Source organism: Podarcis filfolensis, assembly GCF_964270895.1.
Source record: "Podarcis filfolensis genome assembly, chromosome: 13".
In the NCBI taxonomy this organism is placed as follows: Eukaryota; Metazoa; Chordata; class Lepidosauria; order Squamata; family Lacertidae; genus Podarcis; species Podarcis filfolensis.
This window is the reverse complement of record NC_139615.1, coordinates 28,671,653-28,697,114: the sequence shown is the minus strand read 5'-3', so window position 1 is coordinate 28,697,114 and position 25,462 is coordinate 28,671,653. Positions and strand designations below refer to the sequence as shown.

Below are 25,462 nucleotides of genomic sequence, written 5' to 3'. Positions count from 1 at the left end.
AGCAATTGCGTTTTATCCCTGGATTAATATTGGTGCTAAAGTACTACTCTCTGTGACTGTATACACACCAACTTATATGTAGCACAAAAAATGTAGTTTTTCTCTATCCAGCATGCTGCTTTCAGTCAAGAGTGATTCTAGATCCTGCTGCCCACGGCGGGGGGGGGTTGCTTTTGGAAAAACCCTTTTTCTCCTTGCAAATACCCCAGAAGAAGGATGTGGAGGTTGTGATATTGATATATGCCCACATCATTGAGCAGTTGTGGATACATTCACCTGTTTTTAAACGGACAGGCTGTACAGTAATACAGAATCAATCTGCAATCAGCTTTTATTTCCAGAATGCAACCAGCTTCTCAAGACACACTTTTCAGGGGTAAAAATATATGTGCAATAGATCTAGACAGCGTGTGGACTATGTGGGGGGGGAGTGCTCAGTTTCCATTGGTTCTAGAAAAATAATAATAATAAAATGTGTGTATAAAGCCTTATAATATGAGAAATCAAGTCAGCCAATTGGCAGTAGCTGTGAGTTAGTGATTTGGAACCAGTTCAGCTGGACTACAACTCCCATTATCCCTGGCTGTTGGCCGTGCTGGCTGGGGCTGATGGGACTTGGAGTCCAACAACATCTGGCAGACCTCAGGGCTGACAAAAGGGAGCACTTCTTTGCTCAATGCTTGATTAAGTCACAGGATTCTTGATGTGGCACCATCTGTGACATAACATTGTTATGATTCTTCATGGGTCAGAAGAAGAAAGTGAGGTGGAGCTCTCCAAAGCAGGATACATCTCTGCGTATGCCGGAACAGGATATTCAGTTTCTGTTTCAACATGGCTGCTGGTCTTTCTTCCAGAGATGCTACGACAAACGAAGAAATTGTGGACCTCCAGAGATTGGTCAACCAACTCCTATCAGCTCCCACCAGCAAGGAAGGATGATAGGAGTTGGGAGTCCAACTAACCTATGGGAAGGGAAGCACACAAGTTCCCCTTCTCCACATTAGAGCATCTAGTGGTATCTATTCAGGAGATCTAAACAGGACCTCCACACTGAGAAGCAAAATACCTCTGAGTACCAGAAGCCAGGTGTAAATAACAGAGGATGGTCATCCCTTCATCCGAAAGCAGACTGCTTGGCAAGCTGTGCCTTGATCTGATCCAGCAAAGCATTTTCTGGTCCTTTTTCCTCACTTCCATGCTTTGATTTGCACGCATCACAGGGCCGTCCAGTCTGTGTGCATGTAGACAAGAGCTTTCTGGGAAATCTGTGAGTGGATCTTGATTTCCTACTATTGTTCCCTTGCCTTTCAGGCTGCTTCCCTTGCCACAGCCCCACTCATTCAGCCCACCCTCAGATGAGCTACTAACCGGTGACAGTTGATGGACAGAGGTGGGTTGGCTGCTCAGCAAAGCTAGGGTATGGAGAGCCAGAATCACTTCTCTTCCTTCCCCCGCTGTAGCCTGATGGAATATTTTATATTTCTCTGTCGAAGCTTTCTGTTTGCTAAAGCAGAAGGACTGGTGAGATATAACCAGTAACCATCAGTTTGAGTCTATGTGAGTGTGTACATTCCCAAGAAAAGCCTCATCCAGGAATTCTGGGATGTCTGATCCCTGCTGTTCCCGCTTGCTGCCAATCTGATGCTCAGGGCTGGAAGGTGGAGATGCCAAGGATGTGATGCGTTCGTCTCACTGGTCATGTACATCCCCCCCCCCCCCCGCCGGAAGTCACCCACCTGGAGATCATTCCAGCAAAACAGACATCCATGTGAACCATTTCAGATTCCTAACATCTGCAGGAAATATCCAGTTACTAATGCTTTGCTTATTGCTAATGGCTGCGGTTATAATTTTCCTTTCGGATGGTCAAAGAATTTTTTTGTGAGGAGGAAATCTATTAGCAGTGGTGGTAGCATTAATAATAATATAATCATAACCTCTCTCCCCTTTTTCATATTTCTTTTCTGGACTTGTTTCATTCAAAATAAAAATGCCAGAGGCTTGGGTTGGCATGAATTTCTAAGGCTGGATTTTTGCATTCCTGGCACCCATTTCTCCCTCTTGGCTTTAACTGTTTCCTCTCTCCTTCAACAACAATTTTCTTCCAACCAGGCTAAATTGGTTCATCAGAAAGCCCTGCTGCCTCCTGGTCTGTTTAAGGATGTTCATAGAATTTATAGAATTGTTTTCAAATGTTGTTTTTAATGTGTGTTTTTCCTGAAGGCAGCCCTGTATAGGGAAGGTTTTTAAATGTTTGATGTTTATGATGTTTCTATATATGCTTTAAGTCGCCCAGAGTGACAGGGGCAATTGTTGTGGTTGCTTCTGTTTGAGGCCTCGTTTCTCAAAGCAGCTTCACACAGTCCTGAAGCTGTTTGTAATCTAATTCGCCTCTAGCCAGAGTGTGAACAGTCAGAGCCATGCAAAAAAGGTAAAGGCACCACACACACAAAAGTGAATTAAGTCATCCTGGTGTAAACAGTTAGGAGGAAAGAGCTGTCAAATGCATGGTGGACAACTTCACTGCACTTTAAGGTCCTAATGTGAACACAGTTTTTATTTAATAGCAATTAGCACTCCAAAGGGGAAGGAAGAAGTTCATTCTTAATCTCCTTTTCGAACCCAGAGGCTCAGGCCTGTGCCCCCAGTTGCTAGTGGTGAACAGGGCAGAGGCTGGAGGAAAAATGGGGGGTGGGCTGTCCTTTTTCTGTCCTTCGGATCCCCTGAGAAACTCAGCAAACCTACTGGACCTGGAAGTGGATGGGACAGTGCAGCTGACTACTTAATGGGACACAGCTGTGGGCAGGCTGAGGAAAAGCTAGTCACCTCAGACCTGCCCATCAAAAGCAAGCCTGGAGGGAGACATTAGTGTGATGTTAGAAGCAACCCTTCTCTTTTGGGAGGCTTTTATCAGGTGAGCTGAGAACTTGTTTGGAACCTGAATGAGAGCCAGGGGGCATAGGCGCCAACTCCACAGGGCTGAGGTGTTTTCAGCCCCCCTCCCAAAATCTGTTGGGAAGAGGCTAAGCCCCCCACCCCACCCTGCTGGGCCTGACAGTAGCAACGGGCCTTGCAAGGCCTTGTGGTGGTGGCTTCCTCCTGTTATTGGTAGCCTCCTGGCGCACGATGCCCGTGACGTCACACGTGCATGACAAACCACCACCCCTCAATGTTGGAAACAGCTTGTCGCCTCTGCCCGGGTGGAAGGTGTGTCTAAAGGCCAAAGAATTGATATTGGTTTATATTTATTATTAATTTTGTATTAATGTAACATTTTGAGACGTTAACTCTGCATTTTTTATAATATCTGTTGATTTGTCTGCTGCTGTAGTTTTCTCTATACCGCTTAGAGGTTTTTTATATATCTATTAAGCGGTATGGAGTTGGTGTAAATAAATAAATATTTGGAGCTCCACCCAAGATGGCAAATCTAAAGCTTTACCATAGTCTTTTCAGTTTCACACGTGGATGGAGTCAGTTTTACAGAGGGATGGGTTGCTTTCCCCTCTGCTTGTTAATTTCACTATTCTGCCGCAGCACAATTGCAATTTAAAATCAGAAAAATAAAATAAAGAAAGTTTGCCTGGACATCCGTGAAACTGCCTGAAGGAGGCATGAAGCTTGCACATTAAAAGCCTTGTCTGGAGACATCTATGCAATTTTTGTACAATAAGTGCAGCCAGAATGACTGGACAATGAAACATCCTGTTGAGCACTTTAATGTGCGTGTGTGTGTGTTTTATATATATAGAGAGAGAGAGAGAGAGTTCAGTAATGTAAATGGCTTCAGAAGCCAATGCAGGACAGTCTGTTTTCATAGAATCATAGAATTTTAGAGCTGGAAGGGACCCTGAGAGTCATCTAGTCCAACCCCCTGCAATGCAGGAATCCCAACAGTTTCAGCCGTCAGCTCAAGCATGTCCTTCTCCCTCTTCTGGGTTCCAGTTCCCTCCTTGGCTGCCAGTTTGTAGGCAAACCCTGGTTTGCATGTGCTCTCCAAACCAAAACTGGAAACTAGTTTGAATAGGATTTATACTAAGCTAGGGTTGCCATACGTCTGGGATTTCCCAGACATGTCCTCTTTTGGCAGGTCAGCATGCCCATTCGGGCGGATTTTTCATGGATTATCTGGATTTCGGGGTTTGCTTATTTTGGGGTGGGGCACACGCATGCTCAGAAGGCGTTGTGTCCCGAAATGGGAAGCGCCGCATCGAATGGCCTTGTGCGGCCTTCCCGGGGCCGTGCTATGCCTTGCGTTGCTCCCAGCGGCTGGCAGGCCTTGCCTGCGGCCTTCCTGGGGCATGCAAGGCCTCCCACTGTTTTGAGTGGTCTCCAGGCCTTGCGCCACGTTCCCAGTGCCGGGCAGCATCTTCTAAGCAGGAGGCCGAAGACAGCAAAGGTAAGAAGAGCGAAGCGAAGGAGGGGGCGAGCAGACGGGCAAGGAAGTGGTCAGCGGCAGGGATGGGGCGAACAATGGAGATGCAGAATGGGGGGGGGGGAGGTGTTCTGGGTTTTTTGTTCTTCAGAATATGGCAACCCTATACTAAGCCAACCAGACAATTCCATAAACAAAGACTGTTGGCTCTCTGTCTTACTGATGTATTCCCCCGCCCCCATCTGTTTGAGAGGTTGCATAGTTGATCGATAGGCCTTCAGTTTGTTTAAAAGCATTTTTAGGCAAAGAAGAAGAGGTTTTCCAGAGCACCAGAGAAATCTAAATGTGAGCCCGCGGGTGGCAGGGATTGTCCGGTCTAAAAATGGCTTGACACAAAAGGGACAGCGACTGGTTAGAGGGGAGGAAAAAAGCAATCTCAGGCTTGCTAGCCCTTAGTTGTTACACATTTGTAGTGACCAGTGGGAACAGAACCATCGGGAGAGGAGGCGCCAAAAGTTGCTGGTTGTTCAAGAGAGTCAATGGAGAGGCCCTCTGGATGTTGTGGACTACAACTTCCATCAGCCCCAGGCCAGCAGAGCCAACGTCAGCAATACTGGGAGTCGGAGGCTAACAACATCTGTCGAATGCCCACCACTATAAGCTCTTTCTGGAGGGAGGGTTGCCATCGAGCAGCTACTTGGCACTGTGGGATCAATGCTGACCCATGGCATGTTCCGCCTGCCGTGGAAATGCCTGCTGGTTGGGGTGGAGTCTGGGTGGGTTCCATGACGTTCATGCAGCTGCTTATTGGTGATTTTAAACTCAGCATTGATAAATCCCAGTGATGAACTGTTGGGGTTTGGTACAAATGTGCCCATAAAGCACTTGAGGAGAAGAAAGGAGGCAGGGCTTAGACAGTTTCCTGAGCCCCTTTAACTATGTAGGCGAAAGGGGACCCTTCTCGTTTGTTTTGGCTCTGCTCCTCAGTCCTGTTCTCATCCTGCTATAGTCCTCCTCCTTTGCTACTGTTGGCACTCACACGAATTCTAGACCCAGGCCTTGCATCGTTTCCTGCATTTCCCCCTTCTGTTTTCGTTGTAATATCTGATCAAGGAGCGGGGAGCGTGAATTTTCTGAGCAGTGCTTGCAGCAGCCATTATGAAAACACAGGCCCGCATCCCCCGCTGAATCTCTTGTTTTCACAGCCTCGTATTTATAGTCAAACAAAGTGCCCCCCCCAATGAAGATCAATGGGGGCTTGGTGAAGACGAGGGGTCCTGCTGCGGCCGGTCGGCTGGTGTGGTTGCAAAGGGGGCGGGAGTCATCTTGGGCTCCAGCCACCGATGTCATGGCGGGGCAGTGACTATATTCGCTTTGGATAGGAATGTAGGGCCCCTTCGGATGCCCTTCGAAGATTCAGGACAGATAAAAGAATTTCTTCACATAGCGCCGAGTTAAACTGCAGAACTCCCTCTCACAAGGAGGCAGTGGTGGCCGCCATCTTGGATGGCTTTAAAAGAGGATTTTAAAGGGGGATTCCAAGTACCAAATGGTGGAAACCATTGGGGAGAGGGGAGAGCATGCTTTTGTGTTCAGTTCCCCCTTGCGGGCTTCCTAAAGGCATCTAGTTGGCCACTGTGAGAACAGGATCCTGGACTTAGAGGGGCCATTGACCTTATCCATCAAGCTCTTCTTATATTTTTATACTCTTATGACAACCAAAATCTGCCACCAGAGCACCCAATCCAGACTATGGTGTGGGAAGGAGGAGTTCAACCTTTATTCCTTCACAGTGTTTCCTGGATGAAAACAAATGACAACCTCCCCCCCCCCCGCCACCGCCGCCCCCACACCCTACCCCAAAGCTGTTGTTTGCTCCAGGAAGGATAAGCTTTTGGAAACAAATAGTGGCTACCCTTCCAGGGCAAATAAACAGCTTCATGAAGAAAATTGAGAAAATGGTTTTACATATTTAACATATCTAGTTTGACCAATAAGAGTTCTGATTCAGGAACCATATTCTCACATAGAACTTTTTGTTTCTTGGATCAGAGAAAGAGATGCAGTTCTTTAGCATCTTTCTTTCCTGCCTATTTTTGGTATTGCTTACACAGTTGAGTGCCTAGCCTCTCTTCAGTTTTTTGCTTGCTAATAGCCGGGGATGGCTGGTATTGAATGGGTGAATATGATTGGAGTTATTTTCCTGAATGACAAATTTACCTACAATCATTGTGTGTCAGAGAGGGAGGGAAGAAGGAAGAGGGTGGCATAGATTCAAAGATGGAGATAGAGGTTAGATTGGTGTTTTGGCTTGTGTTGACGACAGCTAAAGCATCCTTGGACGGCAAGTGTTCTCTTTTGAAACCTGATAAAGGACTAACAGTTTCTTGCGAGCTGTAGGACTGTCTATTTGCTCCCAACAATGCTCATTTCAGATATTACAGGCGACATCAGCAGTTGTGGTTTCTAATTATCTAGGTTTTAGGAAATAGTATTGAAAGTTTTTATATCAATTTTTTTGAATTTGTTCTTCAATTCCTATAAGCAAACATCAGTTGCACAATACAAAGCATCTTGTTCTTTCTTAGAAAGAAAGAAAAACATGAAACCGCTGTAATCAGTAAGTATTAGTATGAAACATACAATTTGTCTCCACAACTTAGTTTATAAGGTTTGGGCTCACAACAGCATTTGGCTTAAACCTATATTGGATATTCCCTATCTCTCTTTTGATATATGTTACTTCAGGTACCAAATTGCTCGCTATTTCTATAGTTAATTCACCAAGTTGCATCTATGCAGTTAGATTTATAATTTCCATTCCCCCGCCGCCGCCGCCGCCAATTTTCCTAAGTCTAATTTATTTGGTTCTTAGTGGACAGAATGCAGAGTTCTCCGTAGATATGATCCACCCTTCCACTCCCATCAAAACATTGAGGCTAGGTTTTTTTTAATTAGGCTATCTGGGCTCACCCTGATTTTAAAGCATTGCAGGTCTTGGGAAGTAGTAGGGCAGAAATGTACATAAAAGATATAGCCTCAGAGCAATTTTGGATTCTTTCTGGATTCAGTCCATGTTATAGATACCTGGCAAACTACAGGCAGCCTGTAGTTTAGGCAGCTGTTTCACATTTTGGATGGATGTCTGTAGAATCACTTGAGTAAAACAATTATATATTTGTGGGATGGAGAAAACCCATTTTATGTCAATTAAGTACTCTTGGCTCTAAAGTTCCCCCTTCTCTCACTAATGAGAAACAATATTTTTCATATGCTCACCACTTTCCTAAATCAAGAGAAGTCAAGCGGTGGTGCAATGGGGTTTAGTTTCCTGTGGATGAAAAATAGTAATAGATCATTTATTTATTTTAAAAAAATATGCTGCTCAATATAATCAAAATCTCCAAGCAATTTAAATAAAAACAATAATAATTCTCTATGGGGAGAAATTTGGGTTTACATTTTAACATGAATCTACATGAAGTGAGTCTTGGGCAAATTAACAACTGCCTCAACACCTTCTGCATGCACTGTGTCAGGAAGATTCACGCTCCTGTCTCAGTGATGTCTACTCTGGCTTGGTCACGTTCACCAAATAGAAGATGGCAGGATCCCCAAGGACGTGCTCTACGGGGAGCTGGCTTCAGGCATCTGGCCCATTGGCAAACCAACTCTGTGCTACAAAAACGTCTGCAAACATGACATGAAGACGGGCGATATCAACCCCACCAGTGAGAATCCCTGGCAGACGACTGCAGTGCCTGGAGACAGACAATAAGGTCATGTATACATAGCAGTGACCAGAGGAGGATTGACCGCTGAGAGGAGTGTAGAGAGAAGAAAGGCTATAATGCATCTGCAGCAGCACAACCGGGCACATTCATCTGCCCCAACCGCAACAAACATGTCTCTCCCGCATCAGTCTCTATAACCACAGCAGTCGCTGCAACCTTCCAATAGTTTGACTTCACCCCCAAAGGCACATTCCTCTATTATCTTCTGAGACAAGTGGGTGCCATCTACTTAATTGATACTTCCCACAGCAATACAGGAACTGAACTGCAGCAGTCTTTGAAATAATCCATCCAAATAATCTGAACAACAACAAAAAGTGTGTTAGGGGAAAGTGTGCATAGACACATAAATAATATGTAGGAAACAATGCATGCAAAATTGGAGAAAATTCATTGCAAAATGTGTATTGGGCAAAATGGGATGCCCAGGAGAAAACCACACTAAAACACTGACAAAATTTCGTGAGTAAACTGTTGCAGAAAGGTGGAGAAGATGACTTGAATGTAAAAACGAGAAAGTGAAAGAAACCTAGGCTTGGGTTACCCTATGACCTATGTGGTGTAGAGTTAACTGTTATACAGTGGTACCTCGGGTTACATATGCTTCAGGTTACAGACTCTGCTAACCCAGAAATAGTACCTCGGGTTAAGAACTTTGCTTCAGGATGAGAACAGAAATTGTGCTCTGGTGGCGCGGCGGCAGCAGGAGTCCCCATTAGCTAAAGTGGTGCTTCAGGTTAAGAACAGTTTCAGGTTAAGAACGGAGCTCCGGAACGAATTAAGTACTTAACCTAAGGTACCACTGTACTGCTATTCGAACTACAGGTGGCACTGTGTCCAGCTGAGGCATTCAGTCATGCTGTTGCTGATGATGATGGGAGTTGTAGTCCCAAAACATCTGGAGGGCTGGAGTTTGCCTATGCCTGCTCTAGACTAACCATTCTTGTTTGCCATAAAGCTCTTACTCTGTGAAGCATCCAACTTTGCCTGGGCTGCTCTCTGAAATAACATAGCACCATACCACAAGGCAGGTGTGTGTTTATGTGCCTGGCATAAAAATAAAAATAATAAAAATAAAAAGGAGGAATCCACAAGTAGATGGCCTCCAAAGGCTAGTGCTGATGGCAACATGTGTTTGCCTCCAGAATCTATTTGTGCACACAGAAGGCTCTTCTTGTAGCAGGTCACTGTCTCCAGTGTTTCTGTATTTCATGCAGCAACTGTTTGTACAAGAATGATGCATCATTGTCTTATTTCCGCATGAGTGGAGATCCAAGTTGTCTTTGCTGGTTTGAGAACAGCTTCTTCCGTATTGATTCCATTGTTTCAGAAAGCCACCTTGATTTAAAAGGTAGAGAATCTAAATGTTATTGCCAACCTACTGGGTGGGTCCCCCTGCCCCCCTTTGGAATCTGAGTAGCTGTTTTAGCAGCGGCAACCCTTCATCACATAGATGATATCTGGACAAGCTGGTACAGGGCCGAGGGTGTGATTTTAATAGACCAAGAAAAGTTGACTCTCCTGCATTCAAAATGCAGAAGCCTGTGGCATTCAAAACACACAAGCTTATTCCTGCTGGGCGAAAACAGCAATGCTGTTTTTGTAGACACCTTCTGGAAATCTAAAATTTCCAAAAGGTAAAATCTAAGATTTCCATGTTGGCTATCTCCGAGCCTGTGTGAATTACATTTATGTAATGCCACATGATGAGAGCCAGCATAATGAGTTGGATTTTGGAGCTGTGTAAGTGTACTAGATGACTTATGGTGGATCAGGTGATTGATCCAACTATCTGTCAGGGAGCCAGCCACCAATAAATCACATGGAGTAAGTGAAGTTAACTCTTTATTAGAAGAAACAAGGCCTGCTCAGGAGTGCCAGGCCTAATGAGCACAGAAACTATTCTTGGTAGGCCTCGCCCCATGAGGCAGTTGTGGAGGGAGACTGAAGGTCCCCGCCTAATCTCCTCACTACCACCCCAAGTCATTCCCAAGCAATCTGAGACTAGGCCAACAAGCCTGTCTCTGCTCCTCCCTCTTCATATCTCTTCTGGTTCTGGGAGCCCAGGTGGGAAGGGAGCTTCTTGCAGTAGAAGGAGGAAACATCCTTCTTCACCAGCATGACCAAAGAACTCATGGCAGAGCTTGAGCTTCTGATTCTGGACTTCTCTCTGCCATAGACTCTCCTTGCTCACTAACTCCTGTTCATTTTCAGACACCTCCTGCTCCCAGTCTTCTCCCTCTGACCACTCATCCCACCACAACTCCCTGGGCTCTGAGCCACCTTCCCTTGGGGGTTCTCCAGCTGGTGCCTCCCATCATTTCTCTGTGTCCAGCCAGTCCACGAAACTAGCCCAGTTTTGCTTTTGAAACTGCTCTGGGAAACCTTGGTTCCGCCAGTAGACCAGTAACGATGGACAAGTTTCCTGAAAGGCAGCCCTCCCACCAGGACCAACCTTATTTTCAATCTGTTGATGTGTTGGGTATATTTCCGAGCAAAGTTTCACGTGGGTCAGCCCTAGTTGAAGCAAGTGTTACTGATGGCGAGATGCCTGCTTTGGAGAGCGATGAGGAGACTGATGAGGCTCATTGAGACCCAACACAGGAATGTCGTCATCAGTCCCCTCCCCTCTGGTTGTGATCCTTTTTGGAATCGGCTCTAGGCTTCTCTTCCTGGATGCAAGCAAATCCCCTTCAGTGTTCGCCCTAGGAAATTCCCCGCAATCCTTGACACAGCCACAGGGATTCCTTGGCAGACAAATCCATTTGGGAAAGCGTTTCACGAAGGGAGACATTTCGAAAAGAGATAGAGTCTCAAGTAGGAAGGGTCTTTTCCTGTCCCAGATACATGAGATGATTTAATTGGAGATGCCTGGGATTTAACGTGAGACTTCCTAAATGCCAAACATGTGCTCTGTCACTCCAAATGCTTGGCCCTTCTCCAAGCACCGGTTGGGAATGAATACATATTTTGACTGGATCCCCCCTCCCCGCCCGTCTCCCCCCCAAAAAAAAGCTGAAAGAGAAAGGTTGGCAACAGAACAAGCCCATTCCTGAGAGGCAGGGCTGAATCTCAGGGTGGAAGTGACTCATGCAAGTCCATTGTGGCACAGCTGGCATGATGTAAGAGAGTCCTAGGGCGTCACCACCACCCTCTCCCATAGTTCTTTGGGCTTCTCAGTTTCCTGTAGTGATGTGATAGAGAAAAGATTGGTTGGATTGCTTGCATCTAGGTCAGCCTTTCTCAACCTGTGGGTCCCCAGATGTTGTTGAACTACAACTCCCATCACCCCTAGCTGGCAAGACCAGAGCTCAGGGATTATGGGAGTTGTAGTCCAACAACATCTGGAGACCCACAGATTGAGAACTGCTGATCTAGGTAGAGCAGGGATAGGCAACCTAAGGCCCGGGGGCCGGATGTGGCCCAATCACCTTCTTAATCCGGCCCACAGACAGTCCGAGAATCAGCGTGTTTTTACATGAGTAGAATGTGTGCTTTTATTTAAAATGCATAGCTGGGTTATTTGTGGCACATGGGAATTTGTTCATTCCCCCCCCCCAAAAAAAAATATTGTCCAGCCCACCACATGGTCTGAGGGATGGTGGACCGGCCCACAGCTGAAAAAGGTTGCTGAGGTAGAGCATGTTCCGGGTTCAATGCCTGGCATCTCCAGGTGCAGCCTGGAGAGCCACTGCCAATCAGTGCAGACAATATTGAGCTAGGTGGGCCAGTGGTCTGACTCAGTACTTGGGAGCTTCCTATGTAGAGTTCAGGAGGCACAAATGCCCCTTGGTTGTCAAGAGCTGAGGACAATTGTTTTGTGGGCCGAATATTGCCTAATAAAAATGTTTTCTTCCTATTTGGCACGCGCAGAATTGTTGAAACCGACTTGCACGGGAGGGAGGGAGGCAGCTGTGTGTTTTCCAGGCCTTTCTACCCCTGCCTCTGTAACTCTATGATGATCTCACTGTCTCCTCTCCTCTCCATCCCTCGCTCTTCAGAAAACCGATATGCCCAAAGAGGCAGGACAGCCTGCCAGAGGTGAAACGAGAAGACTTAGCAAGCGGCTGGCTTTTGTTCAGGATTCATGCTGATGGGGCCCTTGGCCAGCTGCCTCCATCTTGCGCAGCTTTCCCTCTCTCTGTGTGTTTATCAGCCGAGTCCTACAAGAAAGGTGGGGCAGGCCGGGAGGGGGAAACAAACAGGCCGAGTGCTCTTGGCCAGCTTGCCAAGAAAACGAAGGAGCAGCTGGAAACGGCATTTATCTTATCAGCACGTCATTCCCAAATGGAAGGGTCATTAAAATGAATGATTCCAGTGTGAAGGCCCACAGAATCTTCCTTATGAGTTGGCACCGAAGGCAGGGCGGAGAGTCGTAAATCTAACTATTTTCCGCAGCAGCCTCGCTGCAAGCTGAAGCAACAGGCATCCATTTGCTCAATCATAACAACCACAACCAGCACCACCACCACAGCCAACACAAAGCTCACCAGGTCAGGATTTATTTAGCCAGATTTGGGGAGCAGGGCAATGGGGGAGAAAGGGAGACTAGCTTGTTGTGCAGTAGGCATTGCCAGTAAAGATTATGGGGTTATAATTTTTGATCAACTGAGTCCTGGCACAAAAAGGGCACTCTAAGCAGATGAAGTGTTGGGCCCAACTGACTGTAGTGATCTGAAAGCATGGATTAGAACAAGGGTGGGGAATATTTTTGGCCCAGCTGGCCAGAATCAATCCCCACCCCAACAGGCCAACTTTGTCCGGTGAATGGAACAACCCACTCGTCCCTCACCTAGCATCATTAGTACATCAGATAATTGCCAGGTAGCTTGTGCTCCCCCAGTACATGCACAAAGTCGTTGTGTGGCAATTTCCAAGTGCCTAACAGCCACCTTGTGCTTGGTATCCCTCAGGCCTTCCTTGTAGTCCCTTCAGGGATGCAAACCATCAGTGTAGCTCCTCTGTATGCAGAAGTTGAGAGAAGTGCAGTGAGGAACTCCAACCAGCAGATGGCAGCAGAGAGGTGGCCGCAGGCTTGCAGGAGGGAACCCCCAACAGGTGGCAGGAGATTATGGTTTCTGGGGAAGATAGTAGGAATTGCCAAGCCAGGTATAGGGTAGCTCTAAGCTTCCCCTCCTAGGTGGCTTTCAGCAATAGTGATTTCAGCCAGTAGTGTTTCAGCCTGTGAAGTTAACTGAAGCATTCTACAGGAGACCCTTTGTTCTTCTGTCCCTCACAGAGAGAGAAAGACTCCTTTTCCCTGACCAGATAAGTGATTCCTCCTCTTCAGGTTTATATTTGGGGCTTTTTGAATGTAGGCTCCTCACCTCAGGGCAATGATAGGAGATTTCCATTTCTCTGGAAGTGGCCACTCGTAGTACTGAGTTTAGTTTTTGTTTTTGGATGAGAGAGAGAACAGGAGACTTGCAATATCTTTGTGACATTTCCTTTATTTACAAATATACAAGCATACAAGTGGAAGCAAACGGGCACTCCAACTGCAGGTAGAATATCTTTCGGAGAGCAACTGGAGCAGTTCTCCAAAATGGCATTCCTAGATTTCGGCTCACGCCACATAAAAATCCTCAGAGCTCCCCGGAGCCATTCAGATGTAACACAAAATCATGGCTTGCTGTTACACGATGACCATGCCCTGAGTAATTTTAAGTTTGCGCACTCTCTTCTCCTTCTCTCACTTACCTATGTACAGCTATGCTTTTGATCTTTGCTGTGGCAAACCCCCTCCTCTGAAAGTGTAGTTTACATTGGGAGGAAATCCCCCGTTGGTGCTAACATGGGGAGGTTTTCTCCAAATATTAGCTTTAGAGGACAGCAGCAGGGAATGAAAAAATTAACCTCCCCCTCTGTGTCTGCTGGAATCCCAATAATTTCTCCCTGCCCACCAACCAAGACTTGAAATCCTGCATTTTAAATGCAAAGGCACATTTAACATCACACCTAGTTTGGATCTAATTGTTTCTCTTACACACCCACCACCACATACCTGCTTTTCAGGGTACTGGTCTAAGACCACCACCACCTCTCTAGGTGAATTGTCTAGGAAATACCCACAGCCATCAAAACAGGAATGGAGAGCCTGCTGCCCTCCAAATGATGTTGAACTACAAATCCCATCAGCCCCAGCCATCATGGCCGAATGGTCAAGGATGTTGGGAGTTGTAGTCTAGCAATAGCTAGAAGGCTGCAGGTTGTCTCGACCTCTTCATTTAACAAGCATTATTAGGATCCTTTTGCTTAAAATACCTGACTGTCATTGGGTGTCTTTATGCAAAACCATAGCAGTAGACCAATTCACAGTCATTGAGACCAGGTAAACCAGGTTACCTTATCATTGCTAAAGGAGGCTTTTCTTTATGTCAGTTCTCCTCCCACCCCCCACCCCCACTGCAAAGCCCAATTTAGCTTGCTAAGAAGTGTACCAAGTATACGGACAGTTCCTCGTTGTGCTGGATGTTCCTGGTGTGGAAACGATCCACACCCGTCACGATTGATTTCGATTTGTGTGTCGCTTATTTTACCGTTTATAAATAGCTTTCCCGAGAAATGCTCAGACTAGGCGATGTACGACAATCATAACATTTTTTAAAAAAAGAAGTTTCAATAAACAATGAAGAACAGTAATATTCACAGCAATTTTTAAAACATTGCGACCAATATATTAGCAGATAATCACAGCACTAATTGCACGCGGAAGCCTGGTAGAGAGGCAGGGCAAGAAGAGTCGCCATGCAGAAGTATAAAGTCACATGTAGACTTTAGCCCTTAGTTGAAACCCATAGGAGAGGGATCATAATGAATGTACAGGGTTGACACCAACTAGATGTCAGAAAGAGGAAGATGGCTGCCTCTCCCCCAAGCCACATCTCCCTGTTTGCTGGGGTGGGAGGGTGAAGAGGACTCTGATGATGGGGATCTAGATCTTTCTCTCCAAAGCAAAGGCACTCAACATGGTGCCCTCTGAGTGTTAGGGCCCAACTCCCACCATCCCCAGCCATTGGCCATGTTGGCTGAGGAGATGGGAGCTGATGTCTAACAACGTCTGGAAGGCCATGTGTTGGCTACCGCTGCTCTAGAGGCCAAAAGCAGAAGTGGGCCTACCTGGGGGGCAAACACTCTCAAAAGACCCATCCAAGTACTTAAGGTTAAAGCTTATACTGCTCCCCCACCCCCCCGCGCGCAGGTTGGCAAGTCAAATGGAATGTAGTTTCCAGAGAATCTGTGAAGAAGGAACCATGGTGGCTAATTCTTACCCAATTAAACACCAGAGAGATGTGGATGGGCTAGATCATGTCAGGCTTAGATTAATGTAGTTGTGAGGGGGTAGGGGCAGGTGTAACTGCCGTTATCAGTCCCCCTAAAGAACAAAAAAAAGAGAGCATTGTGGTAACATCCCCATTTGTGATCCATCTGTTCATCAAACAGCGCTATGGCAGTTCATCAAGGAAAGCCTCAGGCGTCCTGTTCTCTTCAGTCAAGTCACTCTTGCACCCCATCTGCAGGTTGGTGGCAATCCAAGTCTCCCTTCAGCTCCAGGCTTCCCGGCAACTTGACCCCGGTTTTCCGATCTACACACCAACATTTCCCTCGTTGCCCATCCAACGCTGGATGACACTGAAAGGGCAAAGGAATAAAATTAGAATTGACAGTTCTTTATTAGGATTTAAAAGTACCTGATCCACCTGTGTCCACCTAGAGCCGCAGGGAGGAATATATTCTCAAGCAACATTTCTCTGAAGAAAATAGTGACATCCTATTCCATAATAATAATAATAATAATAATAATAATAATATTGTTTATCCTCTACCCATCTGACTTGGTTGCCCCAGCCACTTTGGGTAGCTTCCAACATAATAAAACATTAAACATTTTTTTAAAAATCCATATACAGGGATGCCTTCAGATGTCTTCTAAAGGTTGTATAGTTACTTATCTCCTTGGCTCAGAGGTTGCATACCTCCATACCCTCCAACATTTCTCCGATGAAAATAGGAACGTCCTAAGGAAAAGCGAGGGACGCGGGTGGTGCTGTGGGTTAAACCACAGAGCCTAGGACTTGCCTGAAGGTCAGCAGTTCAAATCCCTATGATGGGGTGAGCTCCCGTTGCTCGGTCCCAGCTCCTGCCAACCTAGCAGTTCGAAAGCACGTGAAAATGCAAGTAGATAAATAGGTACCGCTCTGGCGGGAAGGTAAACGGCGTTTCCGTGTGCTGCTCTGGTTCGCCAGAAGCGGGTTAATCATGCTGGCCACATGACCCAGAAGATGTATGCCGGCTCCCTCGGCCAATAAAGCGAGATGAGCGCCGCAACCCCAGAGTTGGTCATGACTGGACCTAATGATCGGGGTCCCTTTACCTTTACCTTTAAGGAAAAGCGGGGCATTCCAAGGTCAAATCAGAAACTGGGATGGCTTCTGTAAATCCAGGACTGTCCCTGCAAAATAGGGACACTTGTAGGGTCTGGCATTCTCCGTGGCAGTCCCTAAGTTGTGGAATTCTCTCCCCACAGAGGTGCATCTGATGCCTTCACTAAACAGCTTTCAGCAATTGCTGAAGATGCACTTCTATACTTTTGGCTTTGCAAGACTTGTTATGTTTTTAAACAGGAATTGCATTTTGGGCTCACTTAACACAGCCTGGTTATGTCTTAACTAGTAAACGCATAGCATATGCTCATGATTTATACACTAAATGATGCAGGTGAATCAAAGGGCAGACAACACAAAACTGAGGTCCACCCATCTTTCAGCCAGTGCTCCAGTATTACCTGTTTGGGGTGGAAGTTCCCATTGTGGTCACAGTTGGGAATGGGGATTATGTACAGGTCCTCGTGGGTTCTGGTTTGGGAAGCTGCTAATCTCTCCAGCGCTCTGTGAAGTTCACTCTGACATGAGCCTTGGACCTGTTGGCAAAACAGTAGGAGGCAACGGAGTCAGAATGTGGACGGCAAGAAGTGGAGAAGGCATGGAAGCCCCAAGCAGAAGCACCACTGTGCTTGCAGCCTCCTTGTTGGAAAGGATGGAAATATCTCCAGGGCTGAATTGTATTCCCCCTTTTTCCAGCATAGGACAATATATAGCTGCTATGCAGCAAGAATGCCCTGCTCTATCTTTGCAGCTCTATCTTATACATAAGCTGGAGTTATGAATCAAATGAAGGTGATTGCTTTGTGAGAGTGGCCTTGATTTGGAGAAAAGGCTGATGGGGATCTATACAAGCAGTGACCCACATAGCTGAACACAGCCTACCAGGCGTGTATGGTCACATATCAGTGGCTTGATAAACCCGTTTTGCTGCCTTACCTGGAATTGTAACCATGCACTGTAAACATGGTTGGTGGGCTGTGTTCTACTTGGTATGTCACATAAGCTGTGCTGCACATATGTAAACCAAATCACGGCGCCATGTTGCAAAAGGCTGGAATGCTAAGGCCTCCCAATGACATTTTTTTAATCAGCCACATTCTCTCTTGCACAGCCTTTCTCGGATCTCTGCTACTGAATTGTTCAATGGGATATGGTGTTGAAAACTTGAGATTCATAGGTCTGCTTGTAGAACTACTTCCTCTTTGTGGTACAAATATGCACAAGTGACATACTCACTCCGATTTAAGTTACAGTTTTCCGGGTTGACCTGCTGCCTCTTGGCCTGCACATCCTATTTTAGCAACAACTGTAAGAAAAACACTGGGGCCTAATTTGAATAGTAGCGTGCTTGGTATCTGGTGGGCGGGGCTTGTGTGTTCTGCTCCAGAATTGGCCCCTCCCTTCAGTGTGTGTTCCGTTAAGAATGTCAGTTAAGAGGGACTAACTGCCTCTTCTTGTTTCTTGCCTCACACTTGCCTCATGATGCTGTATTTAGTTTCTCTCAGACATTATGTTATTTTGTTACAGTTTTCTCTCAGTTTATTATTAAAGCTTGTTTACGTTTACGTGAGCCACTTATTTTGTTCAAAGAAAAAGAAACTGCTGAAGAATGGTGGAATATCTTAAACTTGGGTGAATGAGGGGATATTCCTAGTTTGCCAGGAGGATTGATTTTGGAAATCATCCCACCTCCACAACAACTTGTACATTTCTACATTTCTACAGAACCATGCTCCTCGCTATTAACATTAACATGTGATTTAGAAAATTCCATGGCTTCATTCAAAACGCACTGGAGTTTTCTTGGATTATTATTTAGAAATATATATATATATATATATATATATATATATATATATATATATATATATAAAAAACACACCCTACTTGCCATACATTCGGGTTTCCCCCAGACATTTTGCCAATTCAGCAAAAATCCACCTGGACGCCATTTTACTGCCTGATTCCCGGATGTGTCCGGGAAAACCCAGACGTTTGGCAGCCCTAGTTGAAGCAAGTTGGATGATGCCTTTATTAAAGCCATTGAGAGGCAGAAATGTTGCTTTACTTAGCTCAGCTGTGAAATAAGGAACATGTGGCCCTTCAGATGCATTTGGACTACAATTCCCAACCTCCTTGACCACTGGCTATGCTGTCAGGAGCCAATGGTAGTTGGGGTGCTTCCATTTCTGGGTGGAATTCAATCATATACTGGCAAATTCAGGTTGCACAGTTGAAGTTGATTCAGAGCTCTTGCACAACAAACCCTGCACCCACCCCCAAATAGGGACTTTTTGCAATAAGGAAAGAAATGGGGAAATGCACTGGGTAGTGTAGGACGACACTTGCTTGTGGCAACACTATATAACCTCCCCTCAAGCAAATCAGAAAAATGCTCAGTAAAGAGCCATTGCCATTTCACCTCCCCACAAACTCTGGCCATAATCCTGATCTGAAAGCACACTGAAGTGCTCACAAAATCAGGACAAAATGTTCATTAAATGGCTCATTTGGAAGCAACCTTGGAGTCCAACATCTGGAGGGCCAAAGGTTTAAAGGAACAGCAAAGTTGGGCAACAGAAGTGGAGGTACCTAATCTGCTCAGATGGTGGCTTTTCATTCCCCCACCCCTGAAGAGAAACCAGGACACCTCACCACTGGCCGGGTGTCCTCCCGGATGGGCAGGTTCCCACTGGTCCTCATTTTGACAACAGTGTTTATCCGCTCGCGGTTCCTTGCTTGCTGCTTCTGACGGCATTTTCTGTCTTGGATGCTGCAGGGGCTGAAGTTGATGGTGGGCGGGAGGTCAACCTCCTCGGGATCTAAATAGGAATGAAGTCACAGCGGCATGAAAATAATTGCCAGAGGGGATTTGTTTTAGGGGCTGGAGCTTGCAAAGAACAGTCTCAACACATTTTTGAGGACACGCACACCCCAACAGTTAGCCGCCGCGTCGGTTGCTTTACAGGGAATGTCAGTGTGGGGGCTTCCTGAGTTTCCAAAAGATTCTCCTCTTTCCCTGCAGTTCTCACTGTGAGGAAGCCAGGCACATTGACTACGCAGCTCATGCTGACCATTGTCAGATGTGTGGACCAGCTGGTCCTGCATGTTTGAAACAAGACGATATGCTCAAGCAGATTGGTGCAGTTCCTAAGAAGAAATATATCTCAGGTTCAAGGCCTGTGACCGAGAAACCTTGCCTTGTTCACCTACCATTGCAAATCTGTCTGGGGTGCAAAGCAAATTATCCCTGCATGTTCCTAGCACTGAAAGCAGGTTCCATAGCTAATCCCCGGCTGAGGTTTTGTTCAAAAGCAAGCACTCCTGGAGCGGTGAGGCAGAGGCATTCTGCACATGCTCAGAGGCTAATACTTCACATATTCCAGCAATGACAATCAAAAGAGGAGCTGGGCCTGTGTCTTGGCAGAAATCAAGTCTTAGAGAGGATGTGTGGCTAGCAAACTGGGCCACGAACGGTATTTTTTTGCCAACCCTGCTCTGAGTTGGCCCACATACAAGCCTTTCATGGATTGCCTCAGCCTCCCTCCCCTCCATCCTTTCTCTCTTCTAAAGCCTGCCCAGTTGGCTTCCTCTGAGTTTCCAAAGTATGGCTGTTCTCCCTTTAATCCCTCTTTTCCAAATGGGCCGCATCCAAGTTTCCATTCATTTATGTGCAACTTTGGATCAATTTCTCGTCAGCTAACAAACACTGGAGATGCGGCTTTGCTTGCCTGTAGAGCAAGGGGACAGGGTTTTTCCTGTAGGTAAGATCTCTGCTGTTCCCTTCCAAAAAAAAACCCGTAGGAGGCAAACTTCATGAGAGGCTGAAGAAATAGGATAGAAGTCTATTTTACAAAAACTCTCCTGTTTTCCGTTATTACACCTAACCTGTTTTGAGTGACAACTCTTCGTCAGATTCAGTAGTTTCCTTATGAGGAGTTCCTCTATAGAGAACTCACATTGACCATGTTAATACATCATGCTAAACTATGGTTTGGTCATGCTAAACTATGATTTGGCACAGGACAGGGGACCTTTCGCCTTTCAAGTGTTGCTGAACTACATCTCCCATCAGCCCCAGCCAGCATGACAGTGGGGGTTATAGTGCAACAGCAACTGGAGGGCCAAATGTTTCCAACCCCTGGTATATCATGGCATGCAGAAGCAAGACATTTAGCTCTTCATCTGACCCTCTTTTGGGTGCCCCTTCTGAGGGAGGCCTGAAGGATGGTGGCAAGGGGGGAGGGCCTTTGCAGTTGTAGGTCTTCATCTGTGGAATTCTCTCCCCAGTTAGGTCCACCTGGTACCATCATTAACTTATTTTTGGTGCCAAGTTAAAAAAAACAACAACAACTCCCTCCTCCCAGGCATTTGATAGATAATGGTGATTTTGCTATATGAATACAGTATTTGTTTTTGCTGCTGTTTTCTTGGCTCCCTTCTCTGGATTATTGTATGTTTTTTATGGTAATAGATGGTTCTTTTTTTCTAATGTTCTTGTTTATTACCAACCTAAAGTCTCAGGTCAGGATATAACCATTTACAATACATTAAAAACGTTTAAAAACAAATCACCATCACAGTAACAGAGTAGATTTTACAACTATACCTCTCAAGTGCCAAACGCCAGAGTAAATAAGGCTGGGAAATATCTGGCTTTCAACACTGTGATATATCGTCAGCTAAACATCACAATACAGTGGTACCTTCGCTTCCGATGGGGATCTGTTCCGGAGCTCCGGTCAGATCCTGAGGAATTTGCAACCGGAGGTGCTGCTTCTGTGTATGCATGCGGTGCAGTTTAGCGCTTCTGCACATGCACGCTGAAACCCGGAAAAATACTTCCAGGTTTGCCGTGTACGTATCCCGAAGGATACGTAACCGGAGGTGCACGTAAGTAGAGGTACCACTGTATACCGATATATCACAATGTTTGAAATAAGGATGGACCTATGTAGAGGCATTGGCTGGCTTCACGGTTTTCCCCACATTGTACTTTTTGCATAGCACACACACACACACACACACACACACACACACACACATCATGAATCATAATATATTGCCAGGTCAAAAATTATGAAACCAATATCACGATATGGACTTCAAACCAGTTTTGGTCGATATATCGTCCAGCCCTACTCTTCCGCATTCACCAAAAACTGTATAGTGAAGCTGCCAGTTGCACCTCTGTGGAGAGGGAGTTCCACAGTTTAGGGGCTGCCACAGAAAGGACCTCTCTCAAGCAACATCTCCCCCCAGCATCTGGGGGCGTCAGACCCCCCAAGTGGGCCCCCTCTCCTTTCTTAACACACAAGAGGCTCTGTAGGGAAGGAGGTGGTCTTTCAGTTATCTGGAGCTTACCTTCAAATTTTGTGAGTCACTTAATGTCTCTTATGCAGCAAGCAACTAATAAATGTAATACTAATGTGTTCTGTTCCTGCTGTACAGCCGAGGGAAAGATTTTATGAGTTTTCTCTTCCACTTTTTTTATGTCATTGGGACCCAGAATTGCAGTTACCATAAACGGTGGTTAAATTCAACCAGTTAGCCTCAGAAACCACGGTTTGAAGTTGGCTTGTTTGAAACTAACTGTAGTTAATAGAAACTGGAGTTTGTCATTCCAAGTGACATAACTTATCCAAATCAAAAGCTCCTGAGCTCCTTCCTTTTGTTGCACAGGCAGAGGAGAGAGGATGAGGACGAGCCCAAGGCTTGCTGTGGCTTGTTCCTGCTTGTACACCTCCACAAAGACGCAGCTGCTATGCCCTTCCTTGTTCCCCCTCAACCTTATAACTTCCAAAGCCACTTAGTTAGGATGCATTGTATGATCCCAGCCTCCCACTGAAGACAGCCAGAGAAGGCCTGTTCAGAATCGCTATCCATCATCTATGGGGGCAAGTTTGATGAGACATTCTTCCTTTTTTCTAATATAATGCTGAGCTTTCAAATTCTTAAAATTCTGCTATTCAGGAGCCAGACTGCGTACGCATAACCAGCAGAAAATGCAGTGAGGTTGTTTCCTCCTGCCGTGTTTCAAATCGCATTTGCACGTGACTGTGCACATCAGTGTAGCTGAATGTGTTTCCAAGCCACCTGCTGTCTGTCCAGACCAGTGGGTGGTGATGGGGCTTGAATGTCTTCGCATGGCTTTTTGTTTTCAAATCGGATTAAAGCTGGTTTGAGAGGAAATGCATCAATACACAGTATTTCTCAAGAAACTACAGGATAGATGTGGATTGTGGCCAACTTTGCAAACCAGCAATGGGAGTGCACTGAATGCAGGGTAAACGAGAGTATGTACACAGCCTTTATGCTGCACTAGGGAGGATAGTCATTTGTATTTGCTAAATTAGCAGATACATATTTTTTAGGCACTAGGCAAAGGTGTAAGTTGAAGTGCGTGTTTTCATGAGGGAATGGGTCACATGTGTGAGTGTTTAATGAGACACGCCAACTCAGCCACCAAAGCCTCACGAAAGTTAGTTTTCTCTGCACTTTGCTGTCTTCTGTTGTGAGGGGCTATTATTTTGCCTCATGTTAAACAGGTATATCTAATATAACCTGAGAGAGACGGACTGGGATTAAGGGTATGAGGAGCCTAAGGCAAATAGGAATGAAGAAGCTAAGTTACACTACTTCATACATTCCCTCTTCTACAAAACTATCGAAGGTAAATTATCATTGCAAATTTGGTTACCCTTGCTCTGGGCCCTGGAGGTGCTACTTGGGTCACATTACCCCCACACCAATTGAAGCACATAGCCTTTGGTGGGGGGGACCACACATCCTCATGTTCTGAGTGAAATGGTTGAGGAAGTGCCATTAGCTAGACAAAATCAGCACCTGAGGAGCCAGTGAGCAGAAGAAGAAGTAGAAGAAGAGTAGTTTGGATTTGATATCCCGCTTTATCACTACCCTAAGGAGTCTCAAAGCGGCTAACAATCTCTTTTCCCTTCCTCCCCCACAACGAACACTCTGTGAGGTGAGTGGGGCTGAGAGACTTCAGAGAAGTGTGACTAGCCCAAGGTCACCCAGCAGCTGCATGTGGAAGAGCGGGGAATCGAACCCGGGTCACCAGATTACGAGTCCACTGCTCTTAACCACTACACCACACTGGAAATGAGATTGTTGCCTTTCATTTTCCACAAGTGCTGGGTGGCCTGGAGAGGGGATGAAAGGGGCCAGAGTAATGTGGGCATTGTAAGTGGCTTATGGGCTGTAAGTCGGCCACCAGGCTCCAATAATCAGCAGTGGCTGCAGGTTTATTTTGGCTCCTCCCATTGCTGTTACCTGTGCTGCCATTATCTGCCCTCCTGCCCCTCTTCAGTGGCACATCCAGCTCAGTCTTCCTGACTGTAGATCTACCCACTCCCACCCCAGGCCCAAAGAGAGAAGCCATGTTGGCTGGGATCAGACTGACACTGGAGAAAGAAAGAGGGCTGGCAGCCTGGCAGGATAGTGCGTGTTTGAAATGTCTGCATGCTCAGTATCCGCTTTCTCTTACTCTCCTTGGGGCAGCCCAGCCCATTTCGCCACCTGAGGCAAAACAGGAATTGCTGCCTCCTGGCACACTCCGCCCCAGCTCTCGCCAAATCCAGCAGGAATTGGGGCACTTCTCAAAGTGTTGCTGCTGGCTTGGCTTCTCAGCTCTGCCTCTCCTCCAGCCCTTAGTGAGACCAGCATTGATTGTTATCACCCTAAGCAAAACATGGGGGTAGGTGAGTTAGCTCTATATTAGGAATCTGTTTACCTACCACCTGCAGGGAGGGTTAAAAAATAAAGGATTTCCTTGCAACAGCAAGGTACCTAGCATTATCAGCTGATAGTCGTAACAATCCCAGGCAGTTTGGGACAGAGAGCAGGACTCTGCAAAGCACTATGCACGTTGATGGTGCTGGAAATAATGGTGGTGGCAACAGCAGCACCTTGAACATCTTAGCTTTTGTTGAAAAATAAGCTTCTAGCCCATATGACTACGGGAGAAAAACAGTTGCTGATAGGAAGTGGGTATGGGGGAGCAGGACTTTCAGTGGACATAGAATAGATTGTCACTCAACTGCATAGCTTCTGGATGCTGGCTTCTCTACTAGCAGCACACCTACTGACCATCTTCAGACCACCCCCTTCCTCCGTTTCGCCCCAGTCTCCAAAATCTCTGAACGCCTGGCTCTGGGAACCAAAATAAATGGTACAAAGTAAGAAAACATAAGCCACATGCAGAGTTTATTCTGCAGAATCTAAGCCTCTTTGGTGTAGCGTTTGACTTCCATTAGTGCCAAATGTTAGGGATCCTAAAACTGTCTCTTAGGTGATAAAGCCCAAGCTGTGTCTCTCTGGAAAGACTCAGGGTTTCCTAAGGTGCTCTGACTTTACAGCAAGGAAGCGTGTATTGATAATGCCTCTGGCTAAGATTACATGTAAACACTGTCTGTTTACGCAGAGCCCATCTTTGGTTTTCTGTTGGTGCTAGTTGCATTTAAATGCTTGTGACTGGGTGCAAGACAAGCAGGAAGGAAAGTAGGGAAGCAGCAAACCTATTTTAAAGTGGGGGGGGAGTGTATGGAAGTGGGCCATAATATCTCACATCAAAAACCTGATATCAGCAGTACAGTTTAACAAACAATACACTCGTTCTCAGACTGAAATAATAACTAAAATAAGTCATCCGGAAGAAAAAGCAATGTATTTTGAGCCAGTGACTGATGAAGGGCATTAATAATAAGGTTTCCGTTAAGTGAGGAGAAATAAATCTGAATCTGTCAGGAGTGCATGTATATTGCCTTCTTGGGCTGCCAGAAAAGTGGGAAATGCAACCCACAGCTCATAAAAAGGAATCAGATTCCTCCCTGTCCCCTCATTCTTCAAACCTGGCAAGTTAACCAGCATAATTATTATATCCCGTA

At 46.0% G+C, this 25,462-nt stretch overlaps 1 protein-coding gene and 1 long non-coding RNA gene across 2 annotated transcripts in view; one reads left to right on the top strand and one right to left on the bottom strand.

Annotated features, from left to right (window-relative positions):
• The first annotated feature begins 4,022 nt into the window (after positions 1-4,022).
• LOC310748188 overlaps positions 4,023-25,462 on the top strand; it is a 46,365-nt gene continuing 24,925 nt past the window's right edge. Inside the window, exon 1 of the long non-coding RNA XR_014541176.1 lies at positions 4,023-4,402. This is a non-coding gene — a long non-coding RNA (uncharacterized lncRNA). The remainder of the gene's footprint in view (positions 4,403-25,462) is intronic.
• Positions 13,603-25,462, bottom strand: part of IGFBP4 (insulin like growth factor binding protein 4) — a gene marked incomplete at its 5' end in the record, with an annotated part of 38,633 nt that continues 26,773 nt past the window's right edge. Inside the window, 3 exons of the mRNA XM_083583561.1 lie at positions 13,603-15,804; positions 16,958-17,092; positions 19,212-19,378. Coding sequence (XP_083439687.1) covers positions 15,670-15,804; positions 16,958-17,092; positions 19,212-19,378 — 437 coding nt within the window. The 3' untranslated portion in view covers positions 13,603-15,669. The remainder of the gene's footprint in view (positions 15,805-16,957; positions 17,093-19,211; positions 19,379-25,462) is intronic.